At 36.9% G+C, this 19,015-nt stretch overlaps 1 protein-coding gene across 1 annotated transcript in view; it reads left to right on the forward strand.

Moving 5' to 3' along the window:
- LOC134546166 (arrestin homolog) overlaps positions 1-8,290 on the forward strand; it is a 522,610-nt gene extending 514,320 nt beyond the window's left edge. Inside the window, exons 7-9 of the mRNA XM_063388746.1 lie at positions 3,082-3,216; positions 3,280-3,341; positions 8,131-8,290. Of these exons, the coding sequence (XP_063244816.1) occupies positions 3,082-3,216; positions 3,280-3,341; positions 8,131-8,260 (327 nt within the window). The 3' untranslated portion in view covers positions 8,261-8,290. The remainder of the gene's footprint in view (positions 1-3,081; positions 3,217-3,279; positions 3,342-8,130) is intronic.
- The last annotated feature ends 10,725 nt before the right edge of the window (positions 8,291-19,015 follow it).

The following is a 19,015-nucleotide window of genomic DNA, read 5'->3' on the forward strand; positions in this document are numbered from 1 at the left end:
TATCCCGGTGGCAATATAAATTGCGTACGTAATGCATTAGTATTAAATCAGCCGTTGCTGTGAGCATTGCAAAAAACGGCACATTGCGCTCAAAACTTGCCCATTATAATTTTTTTCATTTTTAAATAATAAGTTAAGCTTAATTTTTGATGGGAAAAACAGAACTATAACAAAGTTTGACTATAGAACTCACTATAATTTATCATATGTTTCGACTGTATGTTTTATCCTTAAATTTAGATCAGCCCGAAAATTTAAACCTTTTAACCACGAGTAAATTTTGAATTCCCTCAAATTTGTGGTCGTCCGCCTACGTCACTCACATCTGTCCAATGACGGCTCGATAACTGTCAGAAATAACCTGTTTTCTATAGACCTTGAGCGAACTCCTTAAATTCATCAGCGCGCCTTCCCCAGCGCTGCCAACCTCCGGCTAAGAAACAATCCTCGCCCGGACGCTCGGCAAAAGGCGCTTCATATGCCAACTCTCCGAACTAATCCGTAATAGCTACCACACGCGCGCGCAAAAGCGACCTAAAGGTTTAGAAGCATCAAACGTGACGAAATCACATTCGTCATACGCTGGAGTGGTCGGAACTACTGGCCAAATTTTAAATAATGTTTTATACATGTCTAAGTTCAGCGAGCACTATTGTATTCTAAGTAAATGTTTTATAATTGCATGCATTAAAAAACTTACAAATCATGTTCTAGCATTATTAATGCAGACATTCTTGAACTCAATTGCAGTAATTGTAATACTATTTAAAAAACAATAACACAAGTAAAATTAATTCGTTTTAATGCTTTTTTTCTGTAGGAAAAATTGATTTCAATTTATCTTGCATTTTTGTGTAGTCATCTTTGTTGTCCATTCTTGAAGTTTTTCTATGGCTAACAAAGTAAATCAGCAAAGACGTGTGTACAAAAACGTTCCATTACGCAGCAATGTATTTTTATCCATTTTAATTATTCTTGCAGTTTATTTATGTACTGTCCCGTCTCGTCACTCTCACCTGATAACTGAGGGGAACGAGTGGATCTTTTGGTTCCAGAAGGTAAAACAATGATGTCCTCCAGACGTTAGTTTCTCTGTTTTTTATTTTACTTTTGGCTATTTGTAATTATATAAAGCTACATAATGTGAGTTAATTAACAGAAAGCATATACAACATGGAATTGAGATTACATTAATATAAGAATGGGCTGGCCCTTATTATACAATTCACTCAAATTAAAGAAAATTCGTGATAATTAAACACTTTAAATAATCGTAGTGAGGTTCTTGATTTCATATCGAAGAAACGTCGTGGTAAGATGCTAGTCCGAAAAAGGTTTTAGAAAAATGCAAGGCTGGCATTTCGGAGATTGAGGGATGAAGTGGGGCAGCTGACGAGACTTCAGAGGCCCTGGGTCATCCACCCTGTGTAGACTGATCTGGTCTTTGGCAAAGTACCTGGGTCCGGTGTTCGGTGCCTGGTACTTGTACTCTGGCACGAGTTACTATGGCACTTGAACCCTGTTACTTGGTCCCTGTCTGTGAACAGATCCAAACACATATGTTTAGGACTGAATTACAGACAGTAGGTGGAATAGGCAGGAATACAGGAGGGGGAGGGGTGGTGCTAAGAACTCACCAAACAGGGTGATGTCTTCCAGGGTCTGCCCGATGATTTACCAGGCGAACGCAACGCGGATGATCCATGATTCTCAAAAAAAAAATTTATCTACAATGACTTATACATGACTACTTTAGCTATATTTATGTGTACTGACTAACGCCTAAACACTACTATGTTGGGAAACATCCCATGTCTAATCTGATCACATCTTAAGAGGAACAACACGGCGAGGCGTCCCAATGATGTCTCGTTCTATGCAGTCAGTCCTGAATCGCGGCGCGCAATGCAGTAAGTTAGGGACGGCCGAGACTCGTAATTAAAAGCGATGTTAACGGAAGAAAGGGGGGGTCTTCGGCTTTTGAACCAAAAGGTTCCGAACATTACCGAGGTGCTTGTCGAGGAAGGCAGACTTCGATATCTCGAAGTTGGTGGTACTGCCCGATGTCAGCGCGACCTACTAAGGTATGGCTGAACTGAGTAGAGATCGACTTGCGCGGGTAGCCGGTAGCTGAATTTAGCTTATGAAGAGGACTGAGCCAGCGCTATGGTGGCCTGAGGAGTAACTACTTGAACTGGTTCCTGCGGGAGACGCCAGAGGGCAGGCATTCCGCGGGTGTTCAAACTCCCAGGGGAAGTGATTCGCAAAACTACCCCTAGGTGGCATAAGCATGTACTTCGTGTACTACAGTCGTGGCCTTGGAGCGAGGCCGAGCCTGGCCGGGGTTATTGGCCGGTCAAAGACCCGGGGCGGTGTTCCCAGGAAAACTTGGAGAGGGGGGAGGGGTTAAAACTGAGATGCCAGTGGGAAAGGTGGTCTACAAGACCCCGAGGCATGACTGTACTTTGGCGAAGATGATTCGCGATCATGCCAAGAAGTGCTCGCGTCAGGCGAGGTCTAGGAACTGGCCGGTCCTAAGAGCTTGCAGGGCCTAGCAGTTCTCGTCACGAATCGGGGACGAATTACAGGAGACATCCGTGCGCCAAGGCGTGAATAAAAGGATCGCCCTGCTGGGTCATTGAATTGGTAAGGCTGGGAAATTTTGGGGAGACGAGTCTGACAAATGTTGGATGGGTGTGTACAGGAGGCGGAACAAGTTTAAGTTCATGCAGGAGAGGAATGATTGGAGACATTATTTAAGTTAAAAAAAATTCAAATTTAAAAGTGTGCCAAAATTACTAGGTGGCGGCACAGTACTTAATACAAATTTTATGTAATGTAATTTTAAAACCGATAAACATAGCACTGTAGATGTTTACAGAAGTACCTATTACAAAAAAAATCTAAATTTTTATTTAAAATGTAATTATAAAAATTGTAAATGCATTTCAAAAATTTATTTCGAAACAACTCTGACCTCCGCAAGAAAAACAACGATATGATATAAACTGCATTGCAATGTTATAGCTGGAGCTAAACGCTCAGAAAGGTAGTTGACGGGCAGGTGTTGCGTGTGCCCAGGTGAAGCTGCTGGTGGGCGCCATCGGCGGCGAGCTGGCCCTGAAGCTGCCCTTCACGCTGACGCACTCGAGCTCGGACCCGGACCTGGAGGGCGTGGCGAGCCCGCCCGCCGCCGGGGACGAGGGCGAGGACGAGGTCGGCCGCGAGGGGCCGCCCTGAGGCGCGGAGTGCGGGCGGCCGCGGCGCGGGGCCCGGCAGCCGCAGCACCTCCACATGCAGTGCGTGCTGTGCTGCTTCGCGGACCGCGATGCCTTCCGCAAGTGACCCGGACACACCTCGCACACATGCTTGCAGCGTTCTCGTGGTTCTGCCACAATATTTGTGCCACATAGATTATTTGCCAGTGGGACTGTCGAAATCTATGGTCATGGCAAATATGGTTACCACATAATTTGAGGTTATGATCTCGGATCACTTTGTGAAAATTGTGACAAATTAGGCCTAAAACTTCGCATTCAACAATTTAAAGGGGGAGAGATAGAGACCAAATAATGCCATCTTGGTTTCGGAAAATATTTAGTTTAAAATATGTTTGTATTGTTAGTTGTTTCTTTGATTCGAAACGTAACTCGCATCAATATATTTTTAGCAGTTCTTAAAGCGTGATTAATAATAATACTTTTAATTTTTCAGTCATTATAATAAATTAAATAATCTATAAACCCCAATAATTTTACCGGAAACCCTTTTTTTTCCAACCATTTATTGTTAACTCATAGCATTTCATGCATTTAAAAACTCGAACTTTCTGTAATAAACAACAGAAAAATTGTATGGCCGAGAAACAGTTAAATCCAAGGCAATGCATTTTGGCTCTTATATCTCTCCATCAACAAAAGCATATGTCCGCTGCAGAACTACTATTGGTAAATAGTAGATTTTCATTGTTTACGCATGCATATTTTGACAGTTCCATTAGCTAATATAAATTCCAAGCTGACATCTTGTTCAGAAGATCAGAATATCTCTGTATCGTCTTTATTTTCATTTGCGTACCACACTCTGAACTGCCTCCTCCACAAAACACTCGGTGCTACTGCGATACGTTTTCACGTAAAGCCACGTCCTCAGCAAAACCTCATTCTACAAGTGGATGCGTGTGTTATTTGCAGCAACTGCTCACTCACACGTTTGCCTACCTTTCACCGAAAAGAATGCATTACTGTGTCACGTCACGTGTAGTTGTAACCCTTGAAGGAAGCAGCAGAAATTATTAAGCTGCATTTAAGTTGTATATTTAAAAATGTGCATTATTTACTATGTATATGTTAGCTTCCAGTGTATGTGTATGTGCATATTCATTACTTGTTCAACGAATACTTTTATAACATGGATACTAGCCAACTCAATTTGATTTTTTAATACGCATTACAACAAACTATATATCACTGAAAACTGTCCGCGAAACACTCTAAAATAATGGCTGTATTGGCAAGTGCTATGAAAACTAAGAAAACATATCAAACTTTCAAAGAGCAAAGGAACTCTTAATCTAAAGCTAATGTTTTCAGATGGATCCATTAAAACATTAATAAAAAAATTTCTAGAGAAAAAAAAAAACAAAGAATTTCTCGTGGTTTATTTTACCTGTCATATTTATAATTTCAACCAATACTTCTGATTTCGTTAACTGACTAGTTTTTCAGAGCTTAAAGTATTAAAAAAATATTAAATATGCCAGATAAATATTTTGATAAATCCAAGATCTATTTCGTAGATTTCTTAAATTGTAAATTTTTTAAACTATGATATTTTTATACCTACTATATGCTGTTTGCACTAACATTAGAATGTTTCACCGAACTGGATATATTTCTTATTTATTGCTGAATAAAATTTCAAGAGTACGTGAAGAACATTTTCGCTTATAGATTCTAAATATAGTATATTAATTACTAAAATATTTTTGAACACATATTTTGTGTGTACATATATATTTTTATTGTAAAGTTATGAAAACCATATATCGTAAAACAAAAATTTTACGATGATAATAATAACAACTAACAAAATATTTACAGTGACTACTCAAAATAACTGATCAAATTTCAGGAGTAATATTAACAAGACAATTCCTAGTCTAAAATAATGCTAAAATAAAATACCGCATGTAATCAAATAAATTAAAAATGTTTTTGAATTGATGGAAGAAATATTTTCTTAAATTAGCTGATATTTTAATAAGTTCGAAAAAAATTTAACAAATATTCACATTCAGGAAGCTCAACATGTTAATATTCACACGTAGCGTTATAACGGCCGAAACAAAAAAAAATTGTTGTGTTAACAATTAAAACCATACATTAGCGGTAAAATAAATTGAATACTTCTTACATATAGAAGGAACTAAACTTCCAAGCAGAAAGAGCTTCAGTCACTTAATGTTAAATTTATTTTTAAAAAAAACTCATTTAAAGGTTGTATGTTTGAGAAAAACTTGGTGAAAAGAACATTTCCGTTAATACTAATATGAACATTTCACATACCTATTGATTAGAAAATCATTCAGAATATATATTTTTCCAAAGCCAAACTTACGTTTTCCAGATTATTGACAGAAGAACGTTCAGAATAAACTGATTTAGCTATAGTTGAACCTCGTATATCTGGACTAACTGGGACTAAATGTAATCCGGACGTTCTAAAATCCGGATAGTAAGCAAAACCCAAATCCTTAAATAAGCAGACTTATCATTTTAAGACATTAGAAATATTAAAAAAAAATAACTTTTCATGTCATTTCTAAACAAAGAATTGGTCCACTTTCTACTGTTTCAAACATGTATGTCGGTCACGCAAACGAGTTCAGCTGGAGCAGTGTCGGGATGACGCTCCAAGTAAGCCATGATGTTCGGTGCTATTTTATACAAAATAAATAACATTTTATTACCATATATGCAGGAACTGTACATTAAATTTTTAAAAATAAGTATTTGGCGTACTTATAGTTACGTTTTTGCTAACGTAGTTGGACATTTTTTTGGAAAAAATTGAATTAAATGTTTACAAATCTTATCCGTCTATCCGGAGATACGGATCTACGAGGGCAAAATAAAAGAGGTTTTATCTTCGAAAAAAAAGTTCTATACAGATATTTCGTTCTTTTCTTTCAAAAATTTATATTTGTATGAATAAAAATACAAATTTAAAAATCGGGAATTAGTTCAAAGCTGAAATGTCTTGTAATCAACAAAATCCTCTTTTTGTTGAATGATGTTTCGAGATCTAGAATGGGTTGGTAAGTCTCCAGTTGACTATAGGTTAACTTGATGACTAATGAGGTCTCCGAGAGATCCTGGTGAGCACCAGCGAAACAACATGATCTTGACTTCTTGTGCACAAGAGTGCCGAAGGTCACATGAACCTCATGACTTAGAGTTTTGAATAAACAAACCATGAATATACGACTTATTGTATCCATAATGGTAATTTATCACACATCCTAAGGCCTGTTAATTCTTAAAATTTCAACACACAGTGACCTTCCAATATTTTCAGCGAGAAGTTATGGACACTCTCCTCAGAAATGGGGGGAATGGCTTTACACGAAGGAAATCAGTGTGTATATTCAATAAGAAATTCAGTAAAATACATTAGCCCGTGAATGGAGTTTCGGTTTTTATGAACCTTGATGTAAAGTTTTAATGACAAATTGTTCTAAAAATCAACATTTAGATATAATAAATATATATCTTAATCATCTATGGATATTATATTATGAAGATAAGGGGAAGTAATTACCCGACATTGCACTCACTTTGGCACTAATTGCATTCTTTATCAAATCTTAGCAGGAAATCGCTTTCGCTTGGGGGTAGTGAGCAAGGAAGTTGATACCCGCGGTCAATGGTAAGACACAATCTCAGCACGTGCTTGGAGCCAAGGCATGAAGCACCAGAGACCACACATGAGAAAATACGAGAAGGTTTAACCCGCTTTATCCTCAATATTTTTCGCCATATCACTGTTTCGCAAAAGGTACTTGTTCTCCAAACAAATAATTACTTTCTTCTTGTTTATGAGGTTAAGGTTTCTTTTCCATCAACGGCGAATACATGTGGATAGTAGTATATGATAGCCGGTCCTAGCCCGGGCTTCAGGCTGTGGATTGTGTATTGTCGACGCTATCTTGAATTGTGACGTTACTGCGGCCATCTTGGATGATCTCGACCTTTACATTTTAACTTGACCTTTACCTTGACATTTGAACTTTACCTTTACCTTGACATGCAAAATTTGTCAAAATTTGCCAAACTGATCCAAAATTTGCCCAAAGTTGCCCAAAATTCGCCTAAATCAACCAGATTTACATTTTTTAAAATCCGCCAAAAAAATCTCAAAAAAATCTCAAAATTATTTTTTTTTCTATTTTAAAGGAAAACATTCCTATTTTGAAGGAAAATATCCCGTTTTAGTCCTAAAAAATGACAATGGCTAGACAATTTCTAAAAGCAGCTTAAAAATCCTAAAAGCTAGCCACCATAAACTGCTGAGGTCTTGACCTTCACAATTAGAATGACATGGCCACCATTTTGAAATGTTACGTAACCGTTGCAATTTTCGTTAAGGCCACAACTTGAAAATCCGTATTTTTGATTAGCAAATCGGAAACAATTTTAAAATTTATAACAAATTTTAATTATAAAATTTTAAGAAACATTACATTTTGAATAAAGGCACCACCTTTGCACATTTCTTTACAGACACCATCTTGGATTCTAAGAACGTTGTACTTTTCGTTACGTCCGTCATCTTGGATATGTATGAAATCATAAATGCTGATTTAGTTACGGTGGCCATATTTATTCTAGAACTAAGCAATTTAGGTTATGACCACCATCATTAAAACCATATGTTTTATGCTAGAAAATCAGGAAAAAAAATTTAAAAATTAAAAAATAATTAATATAAATTTAAATAAAAACATGTTGCTATCTTGACTTATGACATCACACCCGCCATATTAAAAATTCGTTATTATTTTAATGGGAAATTTAAAATATATATATATTTATAAAATTGTAATAAAATGTTATTTTAAAAACGCACTTACGTCATAGATCTTGGCGGTCTCAGATCGAACGCAGTGAGGATAAAATTTAAAAAAAAAATGACAGATCCTTCCTCAACGGAAGCCACCGACATACTGACCTCCCACTGGCCATGCCAAGGTAAATAAATATATATCGATAGCTAGTATGATATCACGTCCATCATCCTGTTTGCAACTGCAAGAGGCTGCCATCTTGTTTTCGTCTGCTGGAAGCCGCCATCTTGTTTTCGTTTGCTAGAGACCGCCAACTGGTTTTCGTCTGCTGGAGGAAGCCTCTTGCTGCCATGTTAGTTTATATAACACATTAGAGTGCAGTAATAATAATGTATTATTACTGTGGCACCCAAAATCTTGAAATTTGGATGCAATCGTAGAAATTCGTAATTAATTAGATATAAATTCGGAAATCATTCCCAATATCATTAAAAATCACTCATTAATGTATTCATTGAATCGGGGTTACTCTTCTTATATCAATCCATGATCGTTTCAAAAGGTTATTTAATAAAATTACTAAAATATTACACGTTCAAAAAATAATCAATATAACAAACAAAATATTTATTACATGATTTCTGATCTACTAAAGGAACACTTGCTAAATTTATCAATCTTAATAATCATTTAGTTTTGCATCGGCCTGAACAGACTAATTATTAGCTCCATTCGGTTTACCGAAGACAGAAACCAGCCAGATCCTTTTCCTACGTAATCGTTTTCATAACGACAGAGTTTCTAGATACTGTGTTTAACAGACTGCTTCACATAATCGTAATTGTAAATGGGAGTATTCACCGTCTCGATTGCGTAATTCTTCACTTTGTCCTCGAATGGAAACAAATTACCATACACGCAGTACAGTCACAAATTATATTTTAAAGGTCTGTACGTTGATACTTCATCAGTAAGTTCATTTATAATGTTCTGCTGTATATCGTCAAGATAAGGAAAAATGTATTTCCACTCACTAGACGTATTTAGATAATAATATTCTTTCAAAATTACACGATATTCCGATTGTGCCAGGTGGAATCAAAAATATCATTTACCTGTAGAGCAACGAGCAAAGCCGTGTGTTTAGTGTCAAGTCCAGATGGCATTGCAATCGGTTGCGGGACATATGATTGTGTGTTGGTACGCACACGAGTCTTCTACCTAAACCGAGGAGACGAAATGTCTGCAGGTAGTTCATCAGTAGGATCAAGGACATTACATTTACAGTTTTTCGCATGTTGTCGAAAACTGTCCATACGGTAAAACCAAACATGGCACTAATCGCAGCGAAAATTCATTCGAGAAGGGTTCTTCTCTCGTGTATTCGTGCATCATGGGAAAATGCGAACGACATATCACAGTATCCGCAAGGATGTCTAGTCGATGAAGACGAACCTTTCTGACCGAAACCACATACTGATGTTACTGCATTTGTACCAATGCCCGGTGTACTCATGTGCACATCGTTGCATCGTTCTTGCAGCGAAACCTTAAATTTATGCCGTGCGGTACGACCTCTGCATGTCTTCAAGTGCGTCATCATATTTTCTTTTCTGACAAACTGCTTATGGTATTATTCACAGTCAAACATTTTGCGAGAAGGATTCTTATTACATTCTCTTTTCTCATGTCAACGAGAATTAATTTTGTTCGAGAATATCTTGTTCCAGTAACGACATCGATATTCGATAGTTGTTTACGAATCACCAGCCATTGAAGTCTCCATCAAGGGCGAAACGTCGCTCATCGTGGTTTCCTCTACAGACAGCGAGATCTGCTTAATCATAGTTGATGATGGCAACGGGATCTTCTTCAACGTTATCGTCGCTGCTGTCAGGGTGCCCGTAGACGATGGTAAAACTTTGAGTTCGCTGTTAAGGATGGTAAAGATGCCATTAAGATTTCAAAAAAAAATAGGTAACTATGTGACCTATGTATCAGATGAGTCAAGTTAGGTGATCCTTATACCTTCAAGGCCAGTAACATATTGAAATTCCTTTCATCTGGGACTCGCTTATATACCCGCCACGGATCGAATTATTTCCGAATTTATAGCTAATTAATTACGAATTTCCAAGATGGCAGCCAAATTTCAAGTTGGTGGACGCCACAGTAATAATAAATTATTACTGCACTCAATTGTGTCATATAAACTAACATGGCAGCTAGAGGTTTCCTTAGCAGACGAAAACCAGATGGTGGCCTGCAGCAGACGAAATCAAGGTGGTGGCCTCCAGCAGACGTAAACTAGATGGTTGTTTCCAGCAGACGAAAACAAGATGGCAGCCTCCAGCAGACACAAAAAAATGACAGGTGTGACGTCATACTAGCTGGTGATATATGTGTACATTGGCATTGGTGGTGGGAGGTCAGTCTGTCAGTGGCTTCTGTGGAGGAAGGTTGTGTCGTCTTTTTCTTTTCTTTTTTTGTCCTTACTGAGTTCGAGCCGAGGACTCCGAGCTCCATGATTTAAGTTCGTTTTTAAATAACATTTTTATTACAATTTTTATATAATTTTATTATTATAATTTTAAAAAATGTTCAGATAAATCTGATAATAAATTCGGGTTTTCAATATGTAGGCCGTGAAGGTACAGTTCAAGATAGCAGAATTTTTTATTTAAATTGATATTATTTAATTTTTTAATTTTAAATGTTTCTAGCATAAAAAATACGGATTTTAGAGATGGCGGCTGTTACAAAAAGTGCAACATTCTAGAATTAAAAATTGCTGTCGTAACTAATGTGCCACGATACACATTATACACATCCACATGGCGGGCGTAACGAAAAATGCAACGTTTTTAGAATTCATTATGGCAACCGTAACGAAACGTGCAATGGTTGTCTTTATTCAAGATGGCGTAATTTTTATTAAGAACTTTTAACTAATTTTTTTATGAATTTTAAAATATTTCCCGATTTTCTTTAAAAAGGCGGCCGTAACGATAATTGAAACGGTTACTTCATAATTTAAGATGGTGGTAATGCCATCCTACATATCAAGGTCATCACCTCAGCGGCTTATGTCGGCTTGCTTTTAGGTCATTAAGTCGCTTTTCGGAATTTTCAAGCCGTTGGCATTTATGATGATTCAAACGGGAAATTTTCCTTCAAAACTGTTTTATCCTTTCTAAATAGAGAAATTCGTTATCTGTCATTTTTTTATATTTTTGGTGGAATTTTTTCTTTAAAAAAACTAGGAATAAACATTGGTATTTTTGGGCAAATTTTAAAGGTAAATATCAAGGTCAAAGGTTGATGTCATCAAAGATGGCCGCCGTACGTCACAATCCAAAATGGCATCGATAATCCACTATTCACAACCTGAAGCTTGTGCTCGGACAGGCTATTATATACTTTTTTGTATGTTTTTCCCCCCATCCTTTAAAAGGAAATAAAATACACACTTCACTTTACAACCACGAGTAACGATGTTTTTGACACTTTATGAAAGTGTAAAATCTGGTGGATCCTATATTGGCAATGTTATCATTATTGAATGTTGTTGTTTTTTTTTTTTCATAATCTAAAGGAAAACTGAGTAAATTAAAATTTTATATTCTGATACAACATGAAATTAAGTAAAGAAATGTATTTATTTTTTAATATCTTAGGCCGCTAAGAAACAATTAACCGAAATTAATACACACGCTTCTATAAATTGTAATTTGTTTAAATATTTTTTTATTCAACAGAAAATTACTTCACATTCATTTTGGCTTCACTGGTTTAGTTATCTCAATCCAGTTACATATTCCTAGACACTAAATAATTTTATTGTACTTCTGTTGGTCACAAATTATTGATAATGTTACATGCTCAAAGTTACTATGTAGCATTACTACGTATTAGGTTATAGTAGTATATAATAGGGGCAGCTGGGGCTGGCGCTGGCGCGTGGTGTGTGGCCGGTGGTGTTTTCCGCCATCTTGGATTGTGATGTCACGGCGGCCATCTTGGATGGTTGTGACCTTGACCTTTGACCTTGACATTTGACCTTCAAAATGTGTCAAAATCCGCCAAAATTGGGCAAAAATTGCCCAAAATTCCTCAAAAATCGCCAAAATTTACATTTCTTAGGAAAAAAATTCCACCAAAAAATCTCAAAAAATTCCTCAATTCAAAAATTAGAATTTCGAAAATCCTCAAAAGTCGTTTTGTTCTAGAAAGAACCCAAATTCCTAAAAGAGGCTTAAACATCCTTGTCTACAGCCTCCGATAAGCCTCTGACGTCATCTAGGATTATGACCGCCATCTTGGAGGAGTGTAACGGGACATAGCGTAACGGGACATAACGTAACGGGACAAGTAGATCACGGTGGCCATCTTGGATCCGCCATTTTGGATGACATAATTGTGTTCTCGAAAATTCCGGCATTGTGTTATCCGCCATATTGGATGATGACGTCACCGTTGCAATTTCCGTTACGGTCGCAATCTTTAACTTTTTTATTTATTATCCGATTTTAATGAAATTTTTTTTAAAATTTATAAAAAAATTAAATAATAAAATTTTAATAAATTATTAATAAAAAATGTACTTTTACGACATGGAGCTCGGAGTCCTCGGTTCGAACCCGGTGAGGGCAAAAAATTTAAAAATGGCGACAGGCTCCTTCCTCAATGGTGACTGCAGACAGACTGACTCCCACCACTTTTTTTAAAGCATATATATCGTCACCTAGTATGACGTCATGTACGCCATCTTGAAATTTGGACGCCATCTTGAAAATCTTTATTTATTATCCGATTTTAATGAAATAAATTCCAAAATTCATCAAAAAATTAACGTATTTGAATTCTGTTTGATTATATCGATGTACGTCCTTGGTTCGATTCCCGGCGAGAGTAAACGGTCGATCCTTCCTCCATGAAAGCTACCTAGACTGATCTACCACCAACAATACCAAGGTATATATCGTCAACTGGTATGACATCATGTCCGCCATCTTGTCTTCATCCGCTGGAGACAACCATCTTGTTTTCGTCTGCTAGAGTGTGCCGATAACAGGTAGTATAATTATCTGGTCACCATACTTTTGTCCTCAACTGTTGACACTGAACATTGACCTTGAAATTTGACCTTGACCTTGAAATTTGACCTTGACCTTGAAATTTGCCCTTGACCTTGAAATTTGACTTTGTCCTTGTCGACCATCACGGACCCGACATTTTACGTTCAGTAGATGCTACCAGGAGCTACCACCTGCTGGAGTATGCCATCTTGTGTGTGTACTCGTACTATAGAGTACATTTCCATCTGGATAATTTTATTCTAACACACTACAGTGCAGTAATCATTTATTACTGTGACACACGCCATCTTGAAATTCGGCCGCCATCTTGAAATCATGTAATAATGTAGCTAGAAAAGCGGGAAAAAATCCAAATTCATTAAATAAATTAGTAATCCATTTAATGATTGATTGGATCGACTAAGGTCCTTGGTTCGATCCCTGGCCGATACAAAACAACTTTAATTTTAAAAAAATACTAAAAAAGTGTTAAGTTTGAGAAAATAAAAACACCACAAGTTCTTTTAAAAAAAATTTATTACATAAATTCAATACACAACTACAAGTACAAAAAAATACACAGACAAATTACCAAAACCTTTTGGATTCCTCGATTCAAACAGTCTTCTTATTGTACGGACTAAGCCTTTTACATGACTTTAAATGTCTATCCGATCCGTTCATCACCACAGCCAGAGACGGACTGAAGTTCATAGCACTTATATATAGTCTTATTAGCCGGTACAACACATGAGTCAAATCAATAACCATGTTCATTATACGTCTCGGAGCATTTTTTATAATGACGATGTAAACTATCGAGACGCGAAATTAGTTTATTGCACTTATTGCACTGAAATTGTATTCTTTGAACATTATTAGAACAACCGCTTCTTTCATGTCTGCGAGCATTTGAGGTGATAGTAAATGATGCACCACAGTATTTGCACTGATGCGAAGTACGCTCTTCATTAATTGAAGTATTCAATGCTGATGAAACTTCAGATGATGGTGGAACAGCACATATCGAAGTCTCCTCCAATGTTATCAGAGGCGTTGCCAACGGGATCTTCTCCAACATCGTCGGCGCCGAGGTCATGATTCCCGTAGTCGCTGGTACATCCTCCATCGAGTACGTCGTTAAAGGCGGTAAAGAAGCCATCGAAGTCTCAAGAACAGGCAATTACGCGACTTATGCACCAGAAGAAACAAACTAGGTGATCCGTACACCGTCGACGACAGTAACAAACTGAGCGTCCTGCTGTCTAGGACTCGTTTATATACATTAACCGGTTTGAATAATACGCTAGTCAAATCAAGAACAATTTACTAAAATACTAGAGTCAAAACAACATTAAAAAAATAGAAGCACCATCAAAAAAAAAAGGAAGCATATTTGGAAGCACCTTCAAAAAAGGAAAAACAATAGGAAGCACCGACTACGAAAAAACAGCACATTTGGAAGCACCGTCATCGAAAAGGCAGCACATTTGGAAGCACCGACTACGAAAAGGCAGCACATTTGGAAGCACCGACTACGAAAAGGCAGCACATTTGGAAGCACCGACAACGAAAAGGCAGCACATTTGGAAGCACCGACTACGAAAAGACAGCACATTTGGAAGCACCGACTACGAAAAGGCAGCACATTTGGCAGCACCGACAACGAAAAGGCAGCACATTTGGCAGCACCAACAACGAAAAGGCAGCACATTTGGAAGCACCGACAACGAAAAGACAGCACATTTGGAAGCACCGACTACGAAAAGGCAGCACATTTGGCAGCACCGACAACGAATAGGCAGCACATTTGAAAGCACCGACAACGAAAAGACAGCACATTTGGAAGCACCGACAACGAAAAGGCAGCACATTTGGAAGCACCGACAACGAAAAGGCAGCACATTTGGAAGCACCGACAACGAAAAGGCAGCACATTTGGAAGCACCGACAACGAAAGGCAGCACATTTGGAAGCACCATCATCGAAAAGGCAGCACATTTGGAAGCTCCATCAACAAAAAAAGGCAAAAAGGAAGCACAAGTTACGAGATCTAAGTCTTAGTTAGAAATAAGAATACAAGAAATAAAAACATTAAATTCGTATAATTTAAATTATTTATTTTATTGCTTTACATTATACAAATGCAAGTAAAACAAGCCATTATTGTATGTAGCCAGCATTCCTCAGTTCCTTGAGTATGAAGGATATTTCTTTGATGCACGAATAGTTTCCTGCACAAAGCGAACCATGTAGAAGTCTTAGCCGGTCAACCAATATGTTTGGATCTTTCCACGATGTGTAATCAATCTCTTCTACCACCATCTTCCTTGCACCTTTATAAATATTATGATCTCTGGTGTCTTTCGTTTTACCACCAACCTCAGGGTAACTTTCATGTTTGAGACGGTGATCATCACAAGCTTGATCAGATTTATTTAATATATCACGTCGTTTCCACCGTTTCGGTCTCAGGACACCGCCACATTCTTCGATCTTGGCAGCTTTAGGTGCTTCATCATAGTCTATGTCTTTGTCAACAGCCTCAGAGTCACTGTAACAATCACCGTAGAAGGAATCGTCTTTACCCAATTTACCGTAATAATTCGATGTTGATGATGTTGAAGTGTCTTCATCGTCTTCATGCTTCCTTTTTAGGAGTCCATCATTTTTACAAAGTAGGAAAGATCTACTTGAATTCGGCTGGAATATATTCTCACTTTTCACGTTAAGGATTCTTCCATTGTCTTCATTCTTCCGTAAATCATCAACCTCCTTCAATTTAAGTTCTTTGTCAAGATCGGAAGAGCCAAGAAAAATATTGTCGTAATGCAGATCACTCTTCCTTAGGCTAGTATATTCATCGTTGTCCTCTAGCTTGTACGCAGGCTTGGCGCTACAAGTTCTGCCATGTCTTTTTAAGCTCTCTCTCCGCGTAAACGACTTGCTACATCGAACACAACTTATCATATTGCGCAGTGGATTTTTAACACAGTCATTCTTCTCGTGTTGTCTTTTATTCTTTCTCAAGATAAACTCTTTACTGCAAAACTTACACCTATGTTCTTTCGATACAGCGTCAGATCCCAAATCAGAATTCATATTAGTTACTGAGACTAATGCCAGATACCAATTGAGTGTTTTAAATTAGATCCAATACTTAAATAGAAATTTTTTCATATTTCATCAGCGAGAATTAATATATCTCATGCAAAAGTACTTTATGCATGTAGTTCTGCTTTTCAACAACAGATGTCGCCACATGTTGCTTGCAGGTAAATAATATTTAGTTCTTTTATGCGGAATGCGGGATGCTCACTAACGATCGCAAAAGAAGGATGGCTTCGCTAGACTCCAAGGAAAAGGAAGTTCGTCTTGCATGTTGGTGCTCCACAGATGTCTCATGGCATAATATTAATTTGACTGTGTAATTATATGTGTTAATTCCACCTTATAAAAATATTGCAAGTTTTGATTTAGTAGCAGAAATTAACGAATTAAATGTAACTCCAAATAAAATGACATGTCTCATTAGACAAAAAAAAATCCATGCAGAGAGCGGTTTCTCAGAATAGTCAGAAACACTTGAAGAAACCACAGGAATGATTGAAAGAACACGGGAAAACCCATCAAAATATTGACAAGAATAATCAGGAGCACACGGAGAAAACCATCAAAATATTGACAAGAATATTCAGGAGCACTCGGAGAAATCCATCAGATGTCTAGTTAGGTATAATCAGAAGCACCCGGAGAAAACCACCATAATATTGTCAAGAATAATCAGGAGCACACAGAGAAAACCACCACAAGTTTTCTTTGATATCATAAAAATTCAGAAAAAAAATATTTAAAAATAATAATAAATTAATAAAAAATTTTAAATGACAAAAAAAAATAAAAAAAATAAATAAACAGATTCTGCTAGCTTGTGAACTTCTCATTGTTGAGCAAAGATATAGTTCTAGTACAAGCCAGAATCTGTTTATTTATTTATTTTATTTTTTTTGTCATTTAAAATTTTTTAATCAATTTATTATTATTTTTAAATATTTTTTTTCTGAATTTTTATGATATCAAAGAAAACTTGTGGTGGTTTTCTCTGTGTGCTCCTGATTATTCTTGACAATATTATGGTGGTTTTCTCCGGGTGCTTCTGATTATACCTAACTAGACATCTGATGGATTTCTCCGAGTGCTCCTGAATATTCTTGTCAATATTTTGATGGTTTTCTCCGTGTGCTCCTGATTATTCTTGTCAATATTTTGATGGGTTTTCCCGTGTTCTTTCAATCATTCCTGTGGTTTCTTCAAGTGTTTCTGACTATTCTGAGAAACCGCTCTCTGCATGGATTTTTTTTTGTCTAATGAGACATGTCATTTTATTTGGAGTTACATTTAATTCGTTAATTTCTGCTACTAAATCAAAACTTGCAATATTTTTATAAGGTGGAATTAACACATATAATTACACAGTCAAATTAATATTATGCCATGAGACATCTGTGGAGCACCAACATGCAAGACGAACTTCCTTTTCCTTGGAGTCTAGCGAAGCCATCCTTCTTTTGCGATCGTTAGTGAGCATCCCGCATCCCGCATAAAAGAACTAAATATTATTTACCTGCAAGCAACATGTGGCGACATCTGTTGTTGAAAAGCAGAACTACATGCATAAAGTACTTTTGCATGAGATATATTAATTCTCGCTGATGAAATATGAAAAAATTTATATTTAAGTATTGGATCTAATTTAAAACACTCAATTGGTATCTGGCATTAGTCTCAGTAACTAATATGAATTCTGATTTGGGATCTGACGCTGTATCGAAAGAACATAGGTGTAAGTTTTGCAGTAAAGAGTTTATCTTGAGAAAGAATAAAAGACAACACGAGAAGAATGACTGTGTTAAAAATCCACTGCGCAATATGATAAGTTGTGTTCGATGTAGCAAGTCGTTTACGCGGAGAGAGAGCTTAAAAAGACATGGCAGAACTTGTAGCGCCAAGCCTGCGTACAAGCTAGAGGACAACGATGAATCTACTAGCCTAAGGAAGAGTGATCTGCATTACGACAATAATTTTCTTGGCTCTTCCGATCTTGACAAAGAACTTAAATTGAAGGAGGTTGATGATTTACGGAAGAATGAAGACAATGGAAGAATCCTTAACGTGAAAAGTGAGAATATATTCCAGCCGAATTCAAGTAGATCTTTCCTACTTTGTAAAAATGATGGACTCCTAAAAAGGAAGCATGAAGATGATGAAGACACTTCAACATCATCAACATAGAATTATTACGGTAAATTGGGTGAAGATGATTCCTTCTACGGTGATTGTTACAGTGACTCTGAGGCTGTTGACAAAGACATAGACTATGATGAAGCACCTAAAACTGCCAAGATCGAAGAATGTGGCGGTGTCCTGAGACCGAAACGGTGGAAACGACGTGATATATTAAATAAATCTGATCAAGCTTGTGATGATCACCGTCTCAAACATGAAAGTTACCCTGAGGTTGGTGGTAAAACGGAAGACACCAGAGATCATAATATTTATAAAGGTGCAAGGAAGATGGTGGTAGAAGAGATTGATTACACATCATGGAAAGATCCAAACATATTGGTTGACCGGCTAAGACTTCTACATGGTTCGCTTTGTGCAGGAAACTATTCGTGCATCAAAGAAATATCCTTCATACTCAAGGAACTGAGGAATGCTGGCTACATACAATAATGGCTTGTTTTACTTGCATTTGTATAATGTAAAGCAATAAAATAAATAATTTAAATTATACGCATTTAATGTTTTTATTTCTTGTATTCTTATTTCTAACTAAGACTTAGATCTCGTAACTTGTGCTTCCTTT

Source organism: Bacillus rossius, chromosome 1, assembly GCF_032445375.1.
Source record: "Bacillus rossius redtenbacheri isolate Brsri chromosome 1, Brsri_v3, whole genome shotgun sequence".
Taxonomy (NCBI): Eukaryota; Metazoa; Arthropoda; class Insecta; order Phasmatodea; family Bacillidae; genus Bacillus; species Bacillus rossius.